Source organism: Canis lupus, chromosome 19 (genome assembly GCF_048164855.1).
Source record: "Canis lupus baileyi chromosome 19, mCanLup2.hap1, whole genome shotgun sequence".
In the NCBI taxonomy this organism is placed as follows: domain Eukaryota; kingdom Metazoa; phylum Chordata; class Mammalia; order Carnivora; family Canidae; genus Canis; species Canis lupus.
The window spans coordinates 43164765-43183515 of NC_132856.1; the positions used below are offsets into that span (position 1 = coordinate 43164765).

Genomic DNA, 18751 nt, shown 5'->3' on the forward strand with positions numbered 1-18751 from the left:
GGTTCTAGACAGTCAACAGGCCAGCCGCATTCCATCAGGGGACTTGTGTTTTATGGCACTGAGTGAAGAAACGGGGAAATCTACGAGTGCTGATCTGAACAGCAGTAAGTATGTAACATGCGTTATTTTTCACCCGAACCCATGCTTATAAAATACACACACGCCTCTCCAAAGACTGCTTTTGCTATATATCTGGCTCTTATTTTCACAGGAATATTTTTACTTTGTCCAATGTAGTTTTTCACTGAAATGCAATAAAAATATGATTTACTTCTAATATTTAAAAAATAAGACAAGAAAGAACAAGAAGGTATTAGGAGTGTACTCTTTATTTCTCTTTGGTTTTTTTTTTTTTTTTAACACAAAAGACATGCGTTCTATAAATAAAAGGAATAAGATTTGCTGGGAGACAATGGGGGGGGGAGCAGAATTTCTACCCACTCCTATCTCTGTGGCTGAGTCAAAAGGCTGGTCTTCAGCTCCCATCCTGGCTTTGATCTCAGGTGAAATGTGGAAGACAAGGCTCTGTATGTTATCTGGGAAGGGGAAATGCCCAAGGACAGTGATGCCACAGTCCCATGCTCAGAGCTGGGCTAGATTCCGAGGTCCACTGAGCACAGCATCTCTCCCACCTGCTGGTTACACCCTTTTCACAATATCCTGGGGTGATGACTTCTCTTCATGGGCTCCTGGAAAGGCTCCAACACCAAAGAGCCAGCCCAGCCATTTGCAAACATCCCCTCAGACTGAGGAGCTGACTGCTGAAGAGTGTGAAAATGTTGGTGTTGGCTCCTTTGTGCTCAGAGCCCACCCAGATCAAAACACTGGCCTCAGGTGCAGCAGTGTAACTTCTGCGCCAGGAGGTGGGAGTGGACTTAGGAAGGTTAATACAAGAGCAGAAGATCATGGGGAATGACCTATCAGCCTCAATGGCAAAATGTATGCCACCGTCCTGAGGACCTGGAAAGCCCACTTGTTAGCCCACTGACTGATCCTTAACCCCTTCACAATCTGGGCTGGCGAGGTCTGCTTCTAGTTCACAAAAGGGGTTATAATAAGATGGGTACTGACACACTCTTCTCTGGCAGGAAACACAGACCCACCCACTGCCTTCTGAGTCTACCTCTGTAGGCAAACCAAGAGGGAGGGAGAAATGCTGGGGCTAAGCTATATCAGGTTGTTGGGGCTTTTAAAATAAAAACATCATTTTCAAGTGCTTGCAGCAGAGGCCCAGCTCCTAAGTGGCCTAAGGTACTTCCCTCTGGATACATGGCGATTGCACATACTCATAAACCTTGTAGTGCCGGGGTGGGAAAGATGTCTCAGGCTCCACACTGGGCCTTTCTGAACACGCTTCCAGGCCACCCCAGGCAGGCAGCAAGGGATAGGAGACCAGCCAGGTGGAGAATGGGGCCCTCAGACCCAGTCTTGCATTAAAGGGACTGCATCCTTTTTTAGTCTGTACTGGAAGCATTTTAGAAAACCAGATTTTGGCAGCAGCAGTTGACAGACAGCCCCACTGCCCAGTGCACTGGTAACAGAAGTGTCCTCCTGTTCGGGTCCTGCTGTGCAACATTGAGGTCCCGTCCAGGGAGGAGGAGGAAGGAGCATGGAGTCTCTTCAAGAGGTCATTTGCTGAGATCAGAGGAAGAAATATAAAATTGGTTCTTTGCAGCAGCAAGAGATTCTTTAGGCCTTTAGCTCTTTGCCATAAAGTCAGCTTTGCTTGAATGTAAAGGTCCACCTTGCTGGTCGGTCTGCCAAGGGCTGGAGGGAGGCCAGGCCCCTGGAATTGGCGAGTGGATGGAGAAGCAGTAGACTGGCAGGGTAGACGAGGTTACTGGACCAAGCCAGCCATGGCTGGTGGAAGGACCAAGTCCCTGGTTAGGTTCTAGAGGTACAAATGGTCAATGTGCCCTAGAAGCATCACAACAAGGAAAACGATCCAAGAATGATAGATGGGCGAGAATCTGGCCAGACCTGCTATCTTCCTTGCTGGTCGAATGAGGAATGAAAGTGGGGGCGGGAAATCTGAGTGAACGCCATGGTGGCCATGGGAGGTAACCCAGGGGCACCTCGAGCCTCTGGCAACCGGCTGGGAACTCCCACCTAGAAGAGCGGCTGGCCGTAATTCAGCCCACTCGCTAAACCTATGGTTAAAAAAAGTCCTCTGATGGTGGGTGTGAATACAAACCCCGTGAGCACCTTGCCAGAGGACCAGTCGAGAGCACACTGATCCTGGACACGAGAGGGCTCAGAGGCGACCCCGAGTGCTGTGCGAGGTCTCAGGACCCTGGGACCCGAACATGGGAGCGGACGCCACCATTTTCGTGGTGGGCAGTTTTCCACTGAAACACATCATCGCCTTTAATGTCTTTTAACGGTTTCTTCTCCCAAAGAATGTTCCCTTAAAAAAAAAAAAAAAAGTACTTTTCTTTCCAGTTTTCTTTCAAGTGTTTGTTTCCATTTCTTCTGGTTTCTTTCAAGTATCTTTTTTTCCCCCTCTGCTGTTACTCCTCAACAAGATGAAAAAACCTCACTGAAATCCCAAAACTCCAGAGGAAAAGCTTCTGTTCTCCCTGATTACCTAGCAATGAGGACTAAGTCCTCTGTGCTCCCAGATGGAAGAGGGAGGTGCTTGTGTGCAATGTGCACATAGCTGTGGCTGCACCACCACAGGCAACCAAGACACCCCCATCTGTATCCTAGCTTCCAACAGGCTCAGCACTACAGCCACCCCACTGCAGACGGGCCACAACATGCATGGCTGGAGAACAGCGGGTGAGGAAGAGCGTCTGATGGCAGGCCTTCTGCAAGTGGCAGGTGGGAGCTGGGCTTGGATGGAGCCTGTGGACGTGTGGACCAGCAAAGCAGTCCCGTGGTCACCAGTTGCGGAACCAAGAGGGGCTCTGTTCCACGTGGTGCACCTTGGTGACCTGGGCATGAAGGTCCCAAGGGCAGCGCAGAGAGGGAGGATGTAAGCACCTGGAAAGGCTGCACCTCCAGTGAGCTCACATTCACCCCATCCTCTGGTCTATCACCTCTCCCAAGAGGGCCTGTCCCCGGAAGGGAGTGCCTATGTTTGTACCAGATCCCTACCCCACCACATACCCCCCTCTGCCTTAAATGGTGAGGAGCGGGATACAGCCCACACCGACCCCACCCTCGTGACATGCCATGGGGGCCATGAATGTCCAGCGGTCCGTCTCCGGGTCATACATCTCTACTGAGCTGAGGTTTGATTGTCCATCGTAGCCCCCCACGGCATAGAGACGCCCACAGCTGGCCACCAGGGAGACGCGACTCCGGCGTGTGAGCATGGGGACGATCAGACACCACTGGTCCGCCACAGAACTGTACACCTCAGCGATACTGAGGAAGCCAGAGCCATCGTAGCCCCCACAAACAAACATCTTGCTTCCCAAGGAGGCGGCTCCATGCCGACAGCGCTTGTTGAGCATGCTGGCTGCTGGGTGCCAGGTGGCCGTGTGGTGGTTATAGTGCTCCACCTGCATCAGGGAGAGAACCAGGGAGAGAGGGGCACAGATCCAGGCGTCAGAGCCAAAGCTCAGTCCATGGGCAGGGTGAGGTGGGAGCCTCTTGGGGCATAGTGACCCACGTGGTGGCAGAGTCCAGTGAAAGGCCAGCGTGTGCTCTGGCTGCAATGCCCAGTCCCCTCAACTGTACACCTGCTCTTGGGCTTATAGAGAGAGATCTCCTGCTCTGACCCCTCCTATTTTACATCTCAGGAAACAAAGGGTGTGGCCAAGGATGCACTGCTGTGTAGGAACAGAGCCAGGAGGAGAACAGGGTCTCCTGAAATTTGTCCAGAGTGCATTCCATCACAGCACTGACTCACTCCACGGATCTACCACTAGATGGCAGTTAAAGGTTTTTTTGTTTGTTTTTTCCTTACAGAATAAATGCAATTTCAAACAATGTATCCAGAATACAACTCTTTGCAAATTCACATCGTCTGTAATTGAGCTTACTGTGAATAGGGATTTAGCCAGCTCTCATGCAGGATCCAGTGGAGAATTGAACGGGGGTGGGGGTGGGGGTGGTGGCATGGCTAGCCTCTACCCCTCCTTTGAGCACACTGGCTCCATTCTTGGAAGAATCTCAGAGCACGTGGCAGATGGCCTGAAACCTCACTAGATGATGCTTTGCCCAGCTATAGCAAGGCTGAAGTTTCTTCCAAAGAACTGCCTTTCAAAATTATACTCAAAGGTGGGGGGCGCCTGGGTGGCTCAGTTGGTTGAGTCCAACTTTTAATTTTGGCTCAGGGCATGATCTTAAGGTTGTGATATTGAGCCTTGCGTCAAGGATCCATGCTCAGCAGGGAGTCTGCTTCTCTCCTTTTCTCTTTCCCTCTGCCCCTCTCCCCAAAATAAATGTATGTTTAAAAATAAATTATTCTCAAAGATGGAAGGAGTGAGTGCCCTTAGCCCAGGGGAGCCCAGACTCACACTGTTGAAGATCTGCAGACCGTCGTGGCCGCCCGACACATATATCCTGCCCTCAAACACCGTCACCCCAGCAGCGCTGCGACTTGAGCTCATTGGGGTCACCACCGTCCACCTTCAGGAGACAGCCAGATGAGGGGAGCCATGAGATTTAGCGTTGCTATCCTCCCAGGACAGCTCACTAGGGTTGGGGCAAATGGGAATAGCATTTCCTCTCACACTGGACTATCTCCCCACTTCTGCAGGCACTCAAAATTAACATGTCCCACACCAGGCCCCTCTCTTACAGATGTGCTCCTCCCCTGCACTGCCCAGTCTTGTTAATGGGACCACTAACCATCTAGTCCTACTCAGATTGTTTACATGGCTTCTCTCCCCCCTCATCCTCAACATTCCTGTGGTCACCAAGTCCCCAGTGATCTGTATTCTAGTCATTGCTTTTTCCTATCCCCACTATTGCTGCCCCAGCTCTGGCCTCTTCCTGGGACAACCTATCGCAGGCTCCGTATGGGCAGCCTGGCTTATATACCGACCCCATGTAGCACGCCCCTCGGGTGGCTCCTCACGGGTTCCTCAAGGCAGTCTGAGTTCCCTATGCAGTTCTTTATCTCTCAGGCCTCACTTCACTTTTACATCCTGCCATGTGCCACCCATGCTGGGTCCTCATCCACATCGAGCACTTTCCTTCCTCTGGACCTCTCCTCTTGCTGTCCCCCTGCCTATAATGCTCATCTACTGCTATCCACAATGGGTCTGCTCTCAGAGGTCATCCCTGCCACCCTGCCTCTCCCTGCCAGCCATAGTAAAGATGAAGGTGCTCCCCACCCTTCACCCAAGAGCTCCAGAGAGGTCTCCAGGATAGGATAATCACGATAATCAGTCTGCCCCAGCAGACTGGCTGCTACTTAAGGATCTTAGACACCCAGCTTAATACACAGTAAGCTGGTAAAGTGAATGGAATATTGGCTGAAAAGCATTCTGATGAATCCATTCAACTAACTGGCTTATGAGAAGATTCAAATACTGAAATGAAAAATTCAGGCTAACCTTGCCAACTCTTTTCCAAAGAGTATATTCCACAAAATAAGATGGTGACAGGCATTATGTAAGATGAAATTAAACAGATGTCTTTACTACAGAATTTTTCAATCTTTAAAATGTTACTATGTTTTATGAAAAGATTAAGCATTCTAGTGATACAGACATCAATGTCTTCCAAGCTTATCTGACCAGGTAACATTTTTTGCTTCTCTGAATCACGTCCTACCCAAATCATACCTATCTTACTTTGGAAAGTGTTATTCACTTCTTTCTCACCCCCTTTCACCTGCATTTTCATTAAAATGGGCTGATTTAACAAAGAGGTGCAGATCATTAAATAAACATCTCCAACAACCTAGGCAGACCATTTGTTTTTAAAATGTATTCAATCCTTCATTCATTTAACCAAAAGTTATTAAATACCTATTATATGCAAGGTACCAGAGAAGCTGAAATGGTAAGATATTCCCATCCTTGAGAAGCTTAAATCAAAAACTGCATAATTCTTCAAACTCTCTGTTTAACCAGTTCCAGTTTTCCCACGGGAGCTGGAGTCCTTACTTGTCTGTCTCGGGTGAGTAGGTCTCCACAGAGTTGAGAGAAGAGTTGCCATCATAGCCCCCACAGACATAGATCTGCCCATCCAGCACGACTGTCCCCATGGCACTGAAAAAGACAGAGCTGTCATGCAGAAGGGCCTCAGACATCCTGGGCCAGCCTTTCACACTCCCTGGGAGATCCACCTAACCACCAACTGCCTCTTTCTAGAGCAGACCCAAACCCCATGTGCTTGATTAAGTACAAAATTGAGGGGGAAGCAGCTGCCCTGCAGGGGCCCTTGCTGGGGTCCCTTCTCAGCCCTGGATGTGTCTGAAAGGCTTACCTTCTACCCTGCTGTGTTCAATCAAGGTCTAGTTACATTTAAGGCTCAGGCCTCTTTCTTCTGCTCAAAAAGCCATCCTGGACCCCTCAGCAAGAATCTGGCCCTCCTGGCCCCACGCTGCCGGAGTAGCTCCTTTACCACACCACTGTATGGTCACTCATTCACCCCTCAGATTCCATGAGGCACTCAGGAGGCTTGCTGTTCCAGGCCCTAGATTCACAGTGCTGACCAAGTCAAAGCTCCTGCCCAAAGGTGCTTATTCTGGCACCTGGGGTTATGGGAAGCCATCTGTCACCTCTTAATAAGTGGGGACCTCCTGGAAGACAGGGGTCTTCCTCTGTGTGACTCTGACAGTGCTTAGTGCAGTGCTTTATACAGGAAAGGCCTTCAATATGTGTTTGTTGCGTTAGCCTGATTTTCCTATTTAGTTCCCTGTGAAGTTTGACAGATGTCTTTTCATGACAGATATGGCCATGGCAGCCTCTACTTTTGTCTCAGTGGGTGATACTCTGCTCCCATTGTGCACTGATGACATGTGGCATGTACTCTATGCTTTGCCATTTGTCCCTCACCTCACCACAACCTACAAGGAAGTAGCATGATCTTCATTGTACAAATGAGTAGCCACAGCTGGGGAGGTTGGGCCTTCTCCGGGCTGCCCAGTGAAAGGCATGCCTCGGATTTAAATGAGACAAGCCCACTCCCATGCTGCCCACCATGCCCCACTCTCCTCAGATCAGAGACCTAGTGGTCTGCCATAATCATAAAATCTTCTGTTCTATACAATGCCTTGTGAGAAATTAAACATGAGTGCAAAGCTGGCCAATTCACTGTTTTCAAATCTGATGCTGGAGAAGATTAAGAATGAATCTGGGTGGCTGAGAAACAGGAAAATAAAATATATCAAGTTTACTGCCATCTTTCAAAAGTACACAGCAAATCAAACTGATCCACGCAATGTCTCTTTGAGGGACATTGTAACAGATCCCCCAAACCTGCCCAAAACAGGAAAAGACTTTTGCCTCAGGCAAGGACTATGGGAAGACCACAAATTCACTAGATGTGTCACTATCCTTCCGGAAGAGGACAGAAGTAACAACACAGGAATTCAACAACAACATGAGAGGTCTCATAAACTGAGCAATATTAACTATCAATCAAGTGGTAGAGGCCAGTGTGAAGAGGGAAGAGGACTGGAACGGTCCACCAGAGGAAACACTGTGGAACACTGCAGGCGAGGGGAAGGATGATGGCAGAAAAGAGGTTGTCACCAACAGGCAAGACAAGAAAGCCGTGTGGGACGGCAGGAGAAAGGAGACTCAGAACATTTTTAGGCAGCCTATAATTTAAAAGGGATATAATGGAGCTGGGTCCATGCTACTAATAACAGGGCATTAACCACAGTCAGGGAAGGGGATGCCCAGAGGACTTTCCTCCCACACAACACTCCAAACTCTGTGATACCAAAGCAAGCAAGCTGCCCAGGGCAGACACACAAGCAAGAGCAACTGATTGTAGTGAAAGCAAAAAAGGCACTCATGGCTGGGGAAATGGAGCAATGAATCACTCAAGGCCAGAAGGCTGGTAGGTACCCGAGAAGTAGAAAAGGGAAGCCCCAAGGTAGGGAAAGGGAGAGGAAGGAACCACAAGAGTGTTAGCTCAGGGCCTTCGGAGGAGCAGATGGCTTATACAAATTTTCTTTTTCCCAAATGAACCCATTTTGACCCTTTGTGAACCTGGTCTTGTTGGTACAAAGGCAGATTTCTCCGGGCTTGAGGCCACACACTAACACTACAGAACGTGGTACATATGTCTCTGGGCCTGACACTTCTTTGTGGCAAAGGTCACTCTGATTCTTTTTCCTCACCACACATGCAGTCTCTTGATCTTACACACAGAAAACCCAGGGCGGGGCCAGATAAAGAGGTCTGTAGGGCAAATGTATAAACCACAGAATTTACAAAGCCGAGAAGCCCTTAGAGAACATCTGCCCCGGTGGCTTTCAAACTACCCGTTTCGAAAATAATTCATGTAACTTTCTCCCTAACGTTGGGCATCTGTCAGGGAAGCTCAATTCATGAGAAAGAAATGCAGAAGTATTCTGGTTATATGGGTAGGGACTACTTCCTCTCCTGTCAGTCCCGGAAGAGAAAGCGGAGTGCCTCTTGAAACCACTGATCCAGGGTGGCCCCACTGAGGGCAGAAGAACAGAAGAACCTGTCTAGTTATCCCTCCTCCACAGCTCAGCCGTGCACATGCTCCATACATGCCTGGTATAAGGGAAGAGGCCGCCCTCCCCTTGAGCACCAAGGTGGTGGGATAGAGGTGCTACTCGGATGCTCTCTAACTCTTCAGGAAATTGGAGCAAGCCAGTGATGGAGGAGACAAATATCCAGAGTGTCTTAAGAGATACAAACTTGGGGGATCCCTAGGTGGCTCAGCAGTTTAGCGCCTGCCTTCAGCCCAGGGCGTGATCCTGGAGTCCTGGGATCGGGTCCTGCGTCAGGCTCCCTGCATAGAGCCTGCTTTTGCTTGTGTCTCTGCCTCTCTCTCTGTGTCTCTCATGAATAAATAAATAAAATCTTAAAAAAAAAAAAAAGATATAAACTTGGTCTACCTAGGTGCTCACACCTGGGGGGCAAGTGGGTAGCCCTGAAGTGAAATGCATTGCTATGGCTCACATACTCCCAGGGTGGCAGAAGCACCTGTGTGGCAGAGATCTAGGGAGTAGCAGGGGGAAGAGAGTATAAAGGACGATACCTCTCCTGTCCTTTTATCACTAATAAAGTTAAATCCTCCTTATTATTCAAGTTTCAACCTCTTCCCTGAAATCTTTCAGATGTTTCCATCAAGTTTCTTTCCCTTCTTGAATCTTTCATAACATACACTTTCGGTCCTTATCTGACACACTTAAAATAACAATACAACTTTCACACATCTCTGCCTCATCTCCCCAAGCTCCTCAGAGTACAGGGCAGGGATTTTACTTTGAGCAGAATAAGGCTAGCTTCCGGGATGTGCTGGCAGTGGCTGGCCTGGCGGCAGGAAACTCCCAGGCCAGCTCGGGTTTTATTTTATTATTATATTATATTATTATTATGTGCCCCTGCTTGTCTAGCACAGCGCTACCTTCTCTTGCACAATACCTTCTCTTGCTATTCATGCTCCTCACTCTGGTCCATGTGTCCATCTCTGGGTTGTAGACTTCCACGGTGCTCAGCCGGAGCTGGCCATCATACCCCCCGATGGCATAGAGAAGCCCATTTACCACAGCCACACCAACGCGGCTGCGGGCCGTTGTCATGGGATGGCACTTCTCCCAGCGATTGGCGATGGGGTCAAACACTTCCACCACATTCAGGGAATCACCTGCATAAAAATTTGCTACTCAAATTAAAACAAATGAGACCATGTGTTTAGATCACAGCTGTTGGGCATTGATTACACGGAATGTTTGACTTGACTCTATTGGTTCTTCCCACAGAAATACTCAAGCCAGATGGGCCCACTAAGACACCTCAGCCGTGCTAACCAAAAACCTAATTCTTCAAGGAAAATCAGAATCAGCCAGGAAGCACGTACTTTCTAGAGAGGACAGTTTTATTATTATTATTATTTTTAGAGAGGACAGTTTTAAACTGCAACGAGGTATTCCACCTGCTTGAGGCCAAAGTGAAAGGGAGATGGACATACTACTTTCCCAGTGCAGGAGGGATGCCCAGAGAGAAGGGCATGGGTTCCCCTGCTGACTTTCACTTACTAGCATGTGACCCTGGGCAAGGTGCTTTGTATCCCCATCTTCTGTTCTCACGTGTGAAATGGAGATCATCTCTATGGCAGGGATGTTGTCAGGATTAAAGGACAGAATAGGCAAAGCACCTTGCTTACATAGTTCTAGAACACACTAAGTGCTGAATACATAGTAGTTATAGTAGCCAGGGATGATGATTCCAACCCTACCATTTACAACAGGGTCTTTTTTTTTTTTTTTAATCAAATAAAATAATCCCCCCTCCCTGTCTTATTCTACTGTGGGGTACCTCACACCTACCACACTCCAGCATTTACTAGTTGAGGACTTCTCTCTTCCAGAACACATGGTTAACAGACATATGGTAAACAGACTGACACCCACCTGTCATTAACCTTCAATTAAAAACAAAACTCCCCAGGACTGCGCACCATCTGCACCCCTCCATGAGCCTAGGCTGTCACTGAGAAGAGATCTGGTCTTTACATGGGAGATGCCACCTCCCTTTGCCTCTGTGCTGCAAAGATTTAGGAGCCCACACTCCCCTTCCTATGAAATCTCCACTGCCCTGCAGTGGTGCCTTGGGTGGGCCGGAGGGCCAGGGGCCTCAGGAGTTTGCCTGAAAACTTGGCTGGATGAGAGCTGCCAGTAACACATCAGCTCTAAAGCATGTGTGCACTGCATGGGAGGCAGCAGGTAGAGAGAAAGCATTATTACATATTACAGATAGTGGCAGACCCTGTGTATTTGCAGAATTTTCTTTCTCATGGTGACTGACTCACAGTCTAATCCCAGAGATCCATATGACCAAATGTGATTAGCCTGGTAAAAGAGATGGGTCTCTGCATTCTATCCAGGGCTGGTATGTAGCTGATATTCTGATTTGATGGTATTCATACCTGCTGTGCTTTCACTGCATAACATTAACATAACTGCGTAATCTAAAGCTGCATAAAATCAAGAAGGACCCGTGTGGTGACACACAAAGGAGGGGAACCAGAGGGCCAAGCCAGCTTTTTTGGTGCAAAACAGGGCCCTGCAAGGGGGAGCTGCAAGATACCTGCTGAATTGAGGCCCCCCACGGCATAGATAAGGCCTGTGATGGACGTGCAGCAGCGAGGCCGAGTTCTGAAAGCCGGCAGGTGGGGCCGGCGCTCTGGCATGAGATGATAGTCCTTTGCTTCGTCTACCAGGTCCCTGGAATAAGGTGCAGGATGTTATGACAGGAGGTATTTTCCCCATGTGGTCTATATTTGTATTTCCAAGCCTAGTTGCCCCACCCCCAACTGGAGGGGAAACCTGGGAGAAGAAGCCTTCTGGAAGGTTTGGTCTTGAACCCAAGTGAGTCCAGGGGGAACCACACACAGCTACTGAAACATGCTCAAAATCGGAGGGGCGGGATGAGCAGCACCCACCTCAGCTAATGTAATCAGAACAAGCATCTTCTAACAGGCACACAGCTGGCAGAAGAAGAGCAGGGTAGGGGCTACAAGAGCTGGCGTTGGAAAGGGTCAATAAGCAGCCTGCATCCTGTCACCACTGAACTACTGAGACCCAGCTCTTCCTTCCTATCCCTATTGCTTGCACCCTGCAATGTGCCATTTCTCACCTACACTGGTAGCAGAAGCCAACTGCTCCTGATGGATTTCTCTGCCTCCAGTCCTGCCTCTCCATTCCACCCTCCACACTATAGCCCACGCTAAGAACCTTCAAGAGCTACCCATGGCCTACAGAATAAAGTTCAAATTCAACAGCATACTTGAGAGTGCTTGTCACGGGGCCCCACCTGTTGGCAGCCACACCTCCACTCCCTCCTGCCACACACCTTCATACCAATTGCACACAGCCACTGGCTTCCTCTGAACCCGCTGTGAATATGACAAGCCGTTTGGAGGAAGGTGAACATTTTCCTTTGCTGCTCTACTTTTATAATGATCCTCTTATATGGCTACTGCCTTCTGAGCTGTTTTGGGAGCTCTGCTGCACCATGTCATCACCGATTTACCCTGCGTAAAAGTTTCACGTGCTGGTAAACATGCCCCCTGCTTGCCCATCACTGTAGACAGGTCCGAGCCCATCTGAGACCAGAGCACTAATGTTTCTTGGAGAGGATGAGGAGCCCCAGGGAGTCACCACTGAGTCAGTTCCTGGAGATGCTAGGAAATCCTCAGGGAGCATAGAGAAGGAAGCCCCTTCTGCCTTGAAGCCCCTCCTGGCACATTTCTTTGACTGAGGGTTCAGACTTGGGCTTTTCCAGGCTCTAGATGAGGAAGGCAGAGCAGGTGCTATGAATTAGGGCTGACAACTCCAAATCCTTCCTCCCCTGAGCTGGACACAAACAGCTTAGGTGGCCAAGTTCTCTTCTCTGCCCAGACCCCCGCAGTATCCTGTGCAGGCTGGCCCTTGCTCACCTGCACTTGTGGCAGCAACGCACCAGGTCATCCTGCTGCACACGGTCTGATAGGAACTGGGGCCGGCATAGGGGCAGGCGGATGTTGGACAGCAGCTCAGGCAGGCAGGGCCCCCTCTGCTCCCGGTCATATCTGACCCAGGCCAACGCAGCTTCAAAGACCTGCCATGGTACAAAGTTCAACCTGTGTAGTCACTCTTCTCTCCCAGGGGCCACATCCCCAGGCCCCCCAGTCTCTTTGGGCCCATCCATCTTTCCTCCTACTTGTCTCCTGAAGTCACTGCTTTCTACTTCCCCAAGCTGCCCCATTTGGCCCAGTCTTTTGAAAGGCAAGCCTCAGTGATTGTAACAGCTTCCTGGATTTCATTCTGTCTTCCTAAAGAAAAGTTGCCAATGGTTCCTTACTCCTTTCTGCATCTCACCTCAGTCGCCTCCACCCTCTGTTTTCCCAGGCTGGCTGGTTCTCTGTTCACACTGTCCCCTTTACCTCGAAGGCCCCTCATCTCCTCCTCTTTGTCTAAACTCACCCCACCCCACACCGACTTTCCTTAAGGCCGGGTTCCAGATGAATGTTTTCCGAGCTTTCCCTAACAGCTCCAGCCACAGGGGTATGTCCCTCTAAAACCCCTGATCAAATGTATCAGTGATGACTGAGCTGCACCAGGTTGAACTCATTGGTGGAAGAGCTTGGGACAGGGCTTGCTCTTGGGATGGGGTTCTTCCCTGCACATCACAGCACCCACACTGCCACACTCAGGGCCCACTTTTCTACTGCTCTTTGGACATAAGGGAAACAAGCTGAGTTGGGACTAACCTCCCAACAGCTTGCCTCTTGAAGCCTCAGGCTCCTAACCAGAGTTTTGTGACAGGCCAGGATTCCACACTGCAAACATCCCAAGGTGCTCTGCCTGGGGTTTTGGTCCCATCTTTTTTTTTTTTTTTTTTTTTAATCTATTCTTTTTAGTAATTTCTACAACTAATGTGGGGTTCAAACTCACAACCCTGAGATCAAGACTCACCTGCTCCTCTGACTGAGCCAGCCAACCACCCCCTGGCAGGTCTATTCTAAAATTTTGACTGCTGATCTCATCAGGGCCTGCTTCCCACCAAGCCCTCTTCCTTTCCCTGGCATATCTATTTCCTCTCCTGCTCCCAGAGGGATGGCTCATGCCGTTTCATCTCTCCTTACATTTCTCACCCTCCTCCTGATCCTCATTCTCAGCTAAGAAAATAGAAACATGCCAGAAGAGAACATCAACAGAATTGGCCAGCATCTCCCTTCCCACCCTGGCCTCCCTGTACTCCTCCTGTGGGGGTGGATGGGCATGGCTGGTGCTCCCAGCAGGGACACCCCTTGTGACCTCGACTCAGTCTCTTCTCATTTACTCCAGGGACATGTGCCAGCAGCCATTCTCCCTTTCCTCCTGCATCACCAACTCTTCCCTCTCTTCTGGAAAATTCCCACTAGGAGTCAAATGTACTGCCATTTCTTTCACCTTCAAAAACAAACCAACCAACCCTCCCAACTTCATATTCAATACTAGAAATAACCCGAACATTTATGAATAAGGGGTGTGATGCTGACAAAATCAATTGAATGTTAGACACTAAAATGGATACAAAGCAGGTGCCTGGGTGGCTCAGTTGGTTAAGTGTCTGCCTTTGGCTCAGGTCATGATCCCAGAGTCCTGGGATCAAGCACTGCATTGGGCTCCCTGCTCAGTGGGGAGCCTGCTTCTCCTTCACCCTCTGTCACTCCCCCTGCTTGTGCTCTCTGTCTCTCTAATAAATAAATAAAATCTTAAAAAAAATAAAATGAATACAAAGTTCTTGTGAAAAATGCACGTAGTATAATGAAACAAAGCTGCACACGTATCATGGTCTTCGTGAAAGAAATATTAATAGAAAACGAAGATTAGAAAGAACAGCAGATGGCTACCATACTCTACAAACCTGCTCCTCTGACTTCACATTAAGCTCATCCCGAGACACCAGCTCCAGAACATCTTCCAAGGGCAGGGCCAGGAACTCTTCTGACATGGACACATCCACGAAGTGCTGGTGAATGAAGCTGTTGGCTGCGTCGTAAAGCACGGCACACATCATTGTCTCAGCAAACTGGCGGACACCCAGGCAATTTTTTGGGTGAAGGCTTTTGGCATGAGAAAAGATGAAAAGAAGAAAATGTAGAGGAAGTAAGTATGTTATCTTTGGTCATTCTCAGGTTAGTGCTGGGGAGAGCTACGGAATGGAGAAAACCCAGCTTTGCTCTTGGCTTGGCTGAAAACTCACTGCATGATCCCAGATGCGTTGCTTAGGGACTCAACGACAAAGGTTTAAAATGAAGACAGTTTATCCTCAGAGGTCCCTGCCTCTTGGGCCTATGGCTCAGTGCATCTAGGTGGAATGAGCTTTCTGGGAAGTCCTAGGAAACAGCTCTGAGGACAGAAGCATAGAACATGTGCTAGAAAACTTGTTTGCTTGCCTTAAGCCATTGACATTCCTGGTGGGACATCTACCTGGTCCTTAGGAGGGCACTGAAGTTGTAGAATGAGAGTTTAAACCATGCAGAGATGACTTCTTAACATCAGGACCCTTACACTTCTTTTTTAAACAGTAAAAAGCTCTGAGTCTAATTGTTCAGACACCCAGGAATGACGGCAACTAACTACCACTTGCTCAGTGTCCAGTACTTTGCCAGGCCAGGATCTTTTCAACAGCACTGCAAAGCAGTCATTACTTCCATTTTTATTTTCTTTCTTTTCTTTCCTTTCTTTTCTTTCTTTCTTTCTTTCTTTCTTTCTTTCTTTCTTTCTTTCTTTCTTTCTTTCTTTCTTTCTTTTTTTCTTTTCTTTCTTTTCTTTCTTTCTTTCTTTCTTTCTTTCTTTCAGATTTATTTATTTATTTATGATAAACACACACACACACAGAGAGAGAGAGAGGCAGAGACACAGGCAGAGGGAGAAGCAGGCTCCATGCCGGGAGCCCGATGCGGGACTTGATCCCGACACTCCAGGATCGCACCCTGGGCCAAAGGCAGGCACCAAACTGCTGAGCCACCCAGGGATCCCCTACTTCCATTTTTAGATGGAAAACTGAGGCTCAGAGAAATGAAGCAATGTGCTCACAGCCCTCTACAAGCAAGTGGTGGTGCCAAGACTGAACCCTGTGTGTGTTCCCATTACCCAGAGGCAGATTGGCCCTCGCTGGGGCCCTCTGAGTAAATCAGGCCGTGCATTGCACCAGGTGAGGCAGGAGGGTTCCTCAGGTGTCTGTAACAGTCTCACCTGGAAAAAGGTGAGGAAAACAGCTATCCAGCTCCTACAGCTGTGGCCATGTGTAAGCAAGAATGTAGCAAAAGCACTCAACATGATGCCTGGCATGAAGTTGGTTGCTGTCTTAATTTTTATCACAGGTTTTTTTTTTTTTTTACTACTACTGCATCTGACAAAATCTCAGGTGAGCCCAATGTGGTTCTGAAATCTTGCGACAGCAGGAGATCCTGGGGATGGGGCTTTTCTTATTTTGATTTTTGACTGATACTCCTTGGAGGGAGAGGGTATTTATCAGATGGAAACTGCCTAGGTTTTACTAGAATGCTTCCTTTCTTTTTTTTTTTTTAATTTTTATTTATTTATGATAGTCACACACAGAGAGAGCAAGAGAGGCAGAGACATAGGCAGAGGGAGAAGCAGGCTCCATACACCGGGAGCCCGACGTGGGATTCGATCCCGGGTCTCCAGGATCGCGCCCTGGGCCAAAGGCAGGTGCTAAACCGCTGCGCCACCCAGGGATCCCGAATGCTTGCTTTCTTTCCCACGCTGTGTTGCTTAAAGTTACAGGTAGAGTTATACTCGCTACCCATTGTCCCCCAGCAGCACAGCTGAAGGGCAGAGTCTCTCTCAGGATCCTGGCTTTGGGATAATCTAAATTCCACAAGTTGTTGCTTCCCTTCTAGCCTGAACTGGCTTTGTCCATTGCCTTGGAGACCTACGTGCATTTCCACTAAGGACAGGGAAGCATGAGCACCAACAATGAGGCAAGGCACCGTGGCCAGTGAGGAACACCAGGCTCAAGGTCAGAATGCCAGCTCAGTTCTCAAATACCACCTTCTTCCTGGAGCATTTACAATGACCGAATAAGATTTGTTAAAAGGCCTCTATGTACATGTGGCAGTGAGGAGGCTACACCTTCCCTGAGCCTCTACACCTGGTGCCTTACTGATACTGATTGCTGTGACATCAACTCAAGAGGAGTCAGTGCCATGGACTGGGAATTAGAAGCCAAAGACATGGAAAAGGATGATCAATATGTGTGTGCCTGGCACACACTTCCACCAGCTCCCTCTCAGGTTAGGACTCCTATACCTCAGCTTTGGCCATCTTTCACTGGCATTGCATAACAAGGAGGGCAAAATACACCTTCAAGCGAACTGGGCTTTTGCATAGAAGAGGATGGGATATGGGAAGGCTGCTTGTGAGGCAACTGGTGAGGAAGGAGAAGGGAGAGCTGCCATGCAGGAGAGGGCCCCATTTAGGAACAGGAGGAAGAGGGAAAATGAACCCAAAGAGCAGAGACAGACACACAGCTGTAGCCACTACCCAGTGGGCAACCACCTTTCTTGCCAGCACAGCTGGACTCTGTGCAAGGAGGCCATAGTGAAGATGTAATGCTTTATCAGAGGCAGGAAGCAGTGACTTGAATTAAATAAGTTACTGACTTGGTTCATGGATGCATCCAATGTTCTGATTCAATTCTGAGAGAAGGGTTTTGGAAAATACACAGTGCCAGTGCTCACCTAAAAACAAGGAAGCCCATACATCTGAAGGCTGGAAAGGGGCCACAAGAAAAAAAAAATCAACCCCTACCTCATGGAAAACTGACAGCTTTACAACTTCTCTGTGCTCTGGAAAATCATGTCTTTTCCACTACCGCTCAGAATGGGTTCTCTCAAGTCATTAGTGATCACACCTTGAAAATCAAGGGCCCATGTGCTTGTCTTCAAATATGGGTAAGTGGGCAGGGAGCAGGTGGGACACCCTAACACCCTGCAGCCAGGCTCAAGGAGAAGCCACTCCAAGGAAGAGAGGCAGTGATGGTAACTACTGGAATGAAAACAGAAAGCAGGTCAAGCCTCCGGGGCCTGTGGGAAGGTATAAAGACAGATATCAGGTGTGAAGTGAGGCTTTAGAAGGGATTTTGCAGGAATGCATGGAAAAATGTTAAGGAAAGACTCATAATATCAGGCTTTGTGTTAGTATGTCTTCCTAAAATGTCATTGGTGCATGTAAAAACTCCACAGGTCTAAAAATCACTCTTCCAAGCATCTTTTGGATGATAACTGCTTTGAAACAGAGGCTGGGTACAGTATTGAGAGTGATGACCTCAAAAGCCCCTAGGTGGAGCTGTTGTCCCCTTGTGAGAGTGGCCAACTTAATCCTTTCCAGAATGCCTACTTAATCATTCTGGGCTCTGTGGGGAGAGAGAGATAAACCGAGTCTGGTCTGTGTCCTTAAGCGGCTCACAAATGAGGAGGAAAGACAGTGCGCCTCATACCCGCCACACACATCCCTCCAGCCTGACCAGAAGGCATCCCAGGGCAGGGTCAAACCAGGCTCTGCGACTACACACTGTCATTATGTGGCCTTCATCTATAAAACCTGAAACAGGACCACCTGCCTCACAATGAAACCACTCACCCTGCACCCAGCAAAGAGTGCCCTGTGTGCTGAACATCATTATCATGGTTATTAAGACTAGCTGCACTCACAGCAGTCATCAGTGATGTCCATGATCATCACAGGGGCAGGATGGGGAGAGCAGGTGGGGTCCAGAGAGGTGCTGAGTGAAGTGGATTGGTGGGACAGGAATGGGAGAGGGAGAGGTCACTCTAAAAGGCAATGAGGTTCAGGAGAGCAGATTTGAGATGGGAAAGAATGCTGGTCTTCAGGCCACGGACCTTGTGATCACAGTAGCTCAGGTGGAGGCCAGGCCTTGGAGAGTACCACAGACAAAGACTGTGTGGAGCCCTGCACATTATAACCTGCACCCCCAAGTCCCTAGTGGGTAACAGGCAGCTTTTACATTATGGCTAAGAGTTCTTCCTCTTGAGGGGGAGAAAGAGCCTTGTTATCTGCTCAGTCATCAATAAGTCATTGCTGAATGTCAGACCTAGGGAGGGATATACTTCATGGTCCTTA

General features: G+C 48.8%; 1 protein-coding gene across 7 annotated transcripts in view; it reads right to left on the bottom strand.

Annotated features, from left to right (window-relative positions):
* Nucleotides 1-311: 311 nt before the first annotated feature.
* The window catches only part of KLHL18 (kelch like family member 18), a 56655-nt gene continuing 38215 nt past the window's right edge, over nt 312-18751 (bottom strand). For 4 of the 7 annotated variants that reach the window (XM_072786444.1, XM_072786450.1, XM_072786446.1 and 1 more), the window contains 7 exons: nt 14505-14703; nt 12553-12713; nt 11202-11338; nt 9537-9774; nt 6069-6173; nt 4470-4581; nt 312-3509 (listed from right to left, as the gene is read on the bottom strand). In XM_072786444.1, coding sequence (XP_072642545.1) covers nt 3123-3509; nt 4470-4581; nt 6069-6173; nt 9537-9774; nt 11202-11338; nt 12553-12713; nt 14505-14703 — 1339 coding nt within the window. In that variant the 3' untranslated portion in view covers nt 312-3122. The remainder of the gene's footprint in view (nt 3510-4469; nt 4582-6068; nt 6174-9536; nt 9775-11201; nt 11339-12552; nt 12714-14504; nt 14704-18751) is intronic. The other 3 variants (XM_072786445.1, XM_072786448.1, XM_072786449.1) reach the window with 1 other exon arrangement.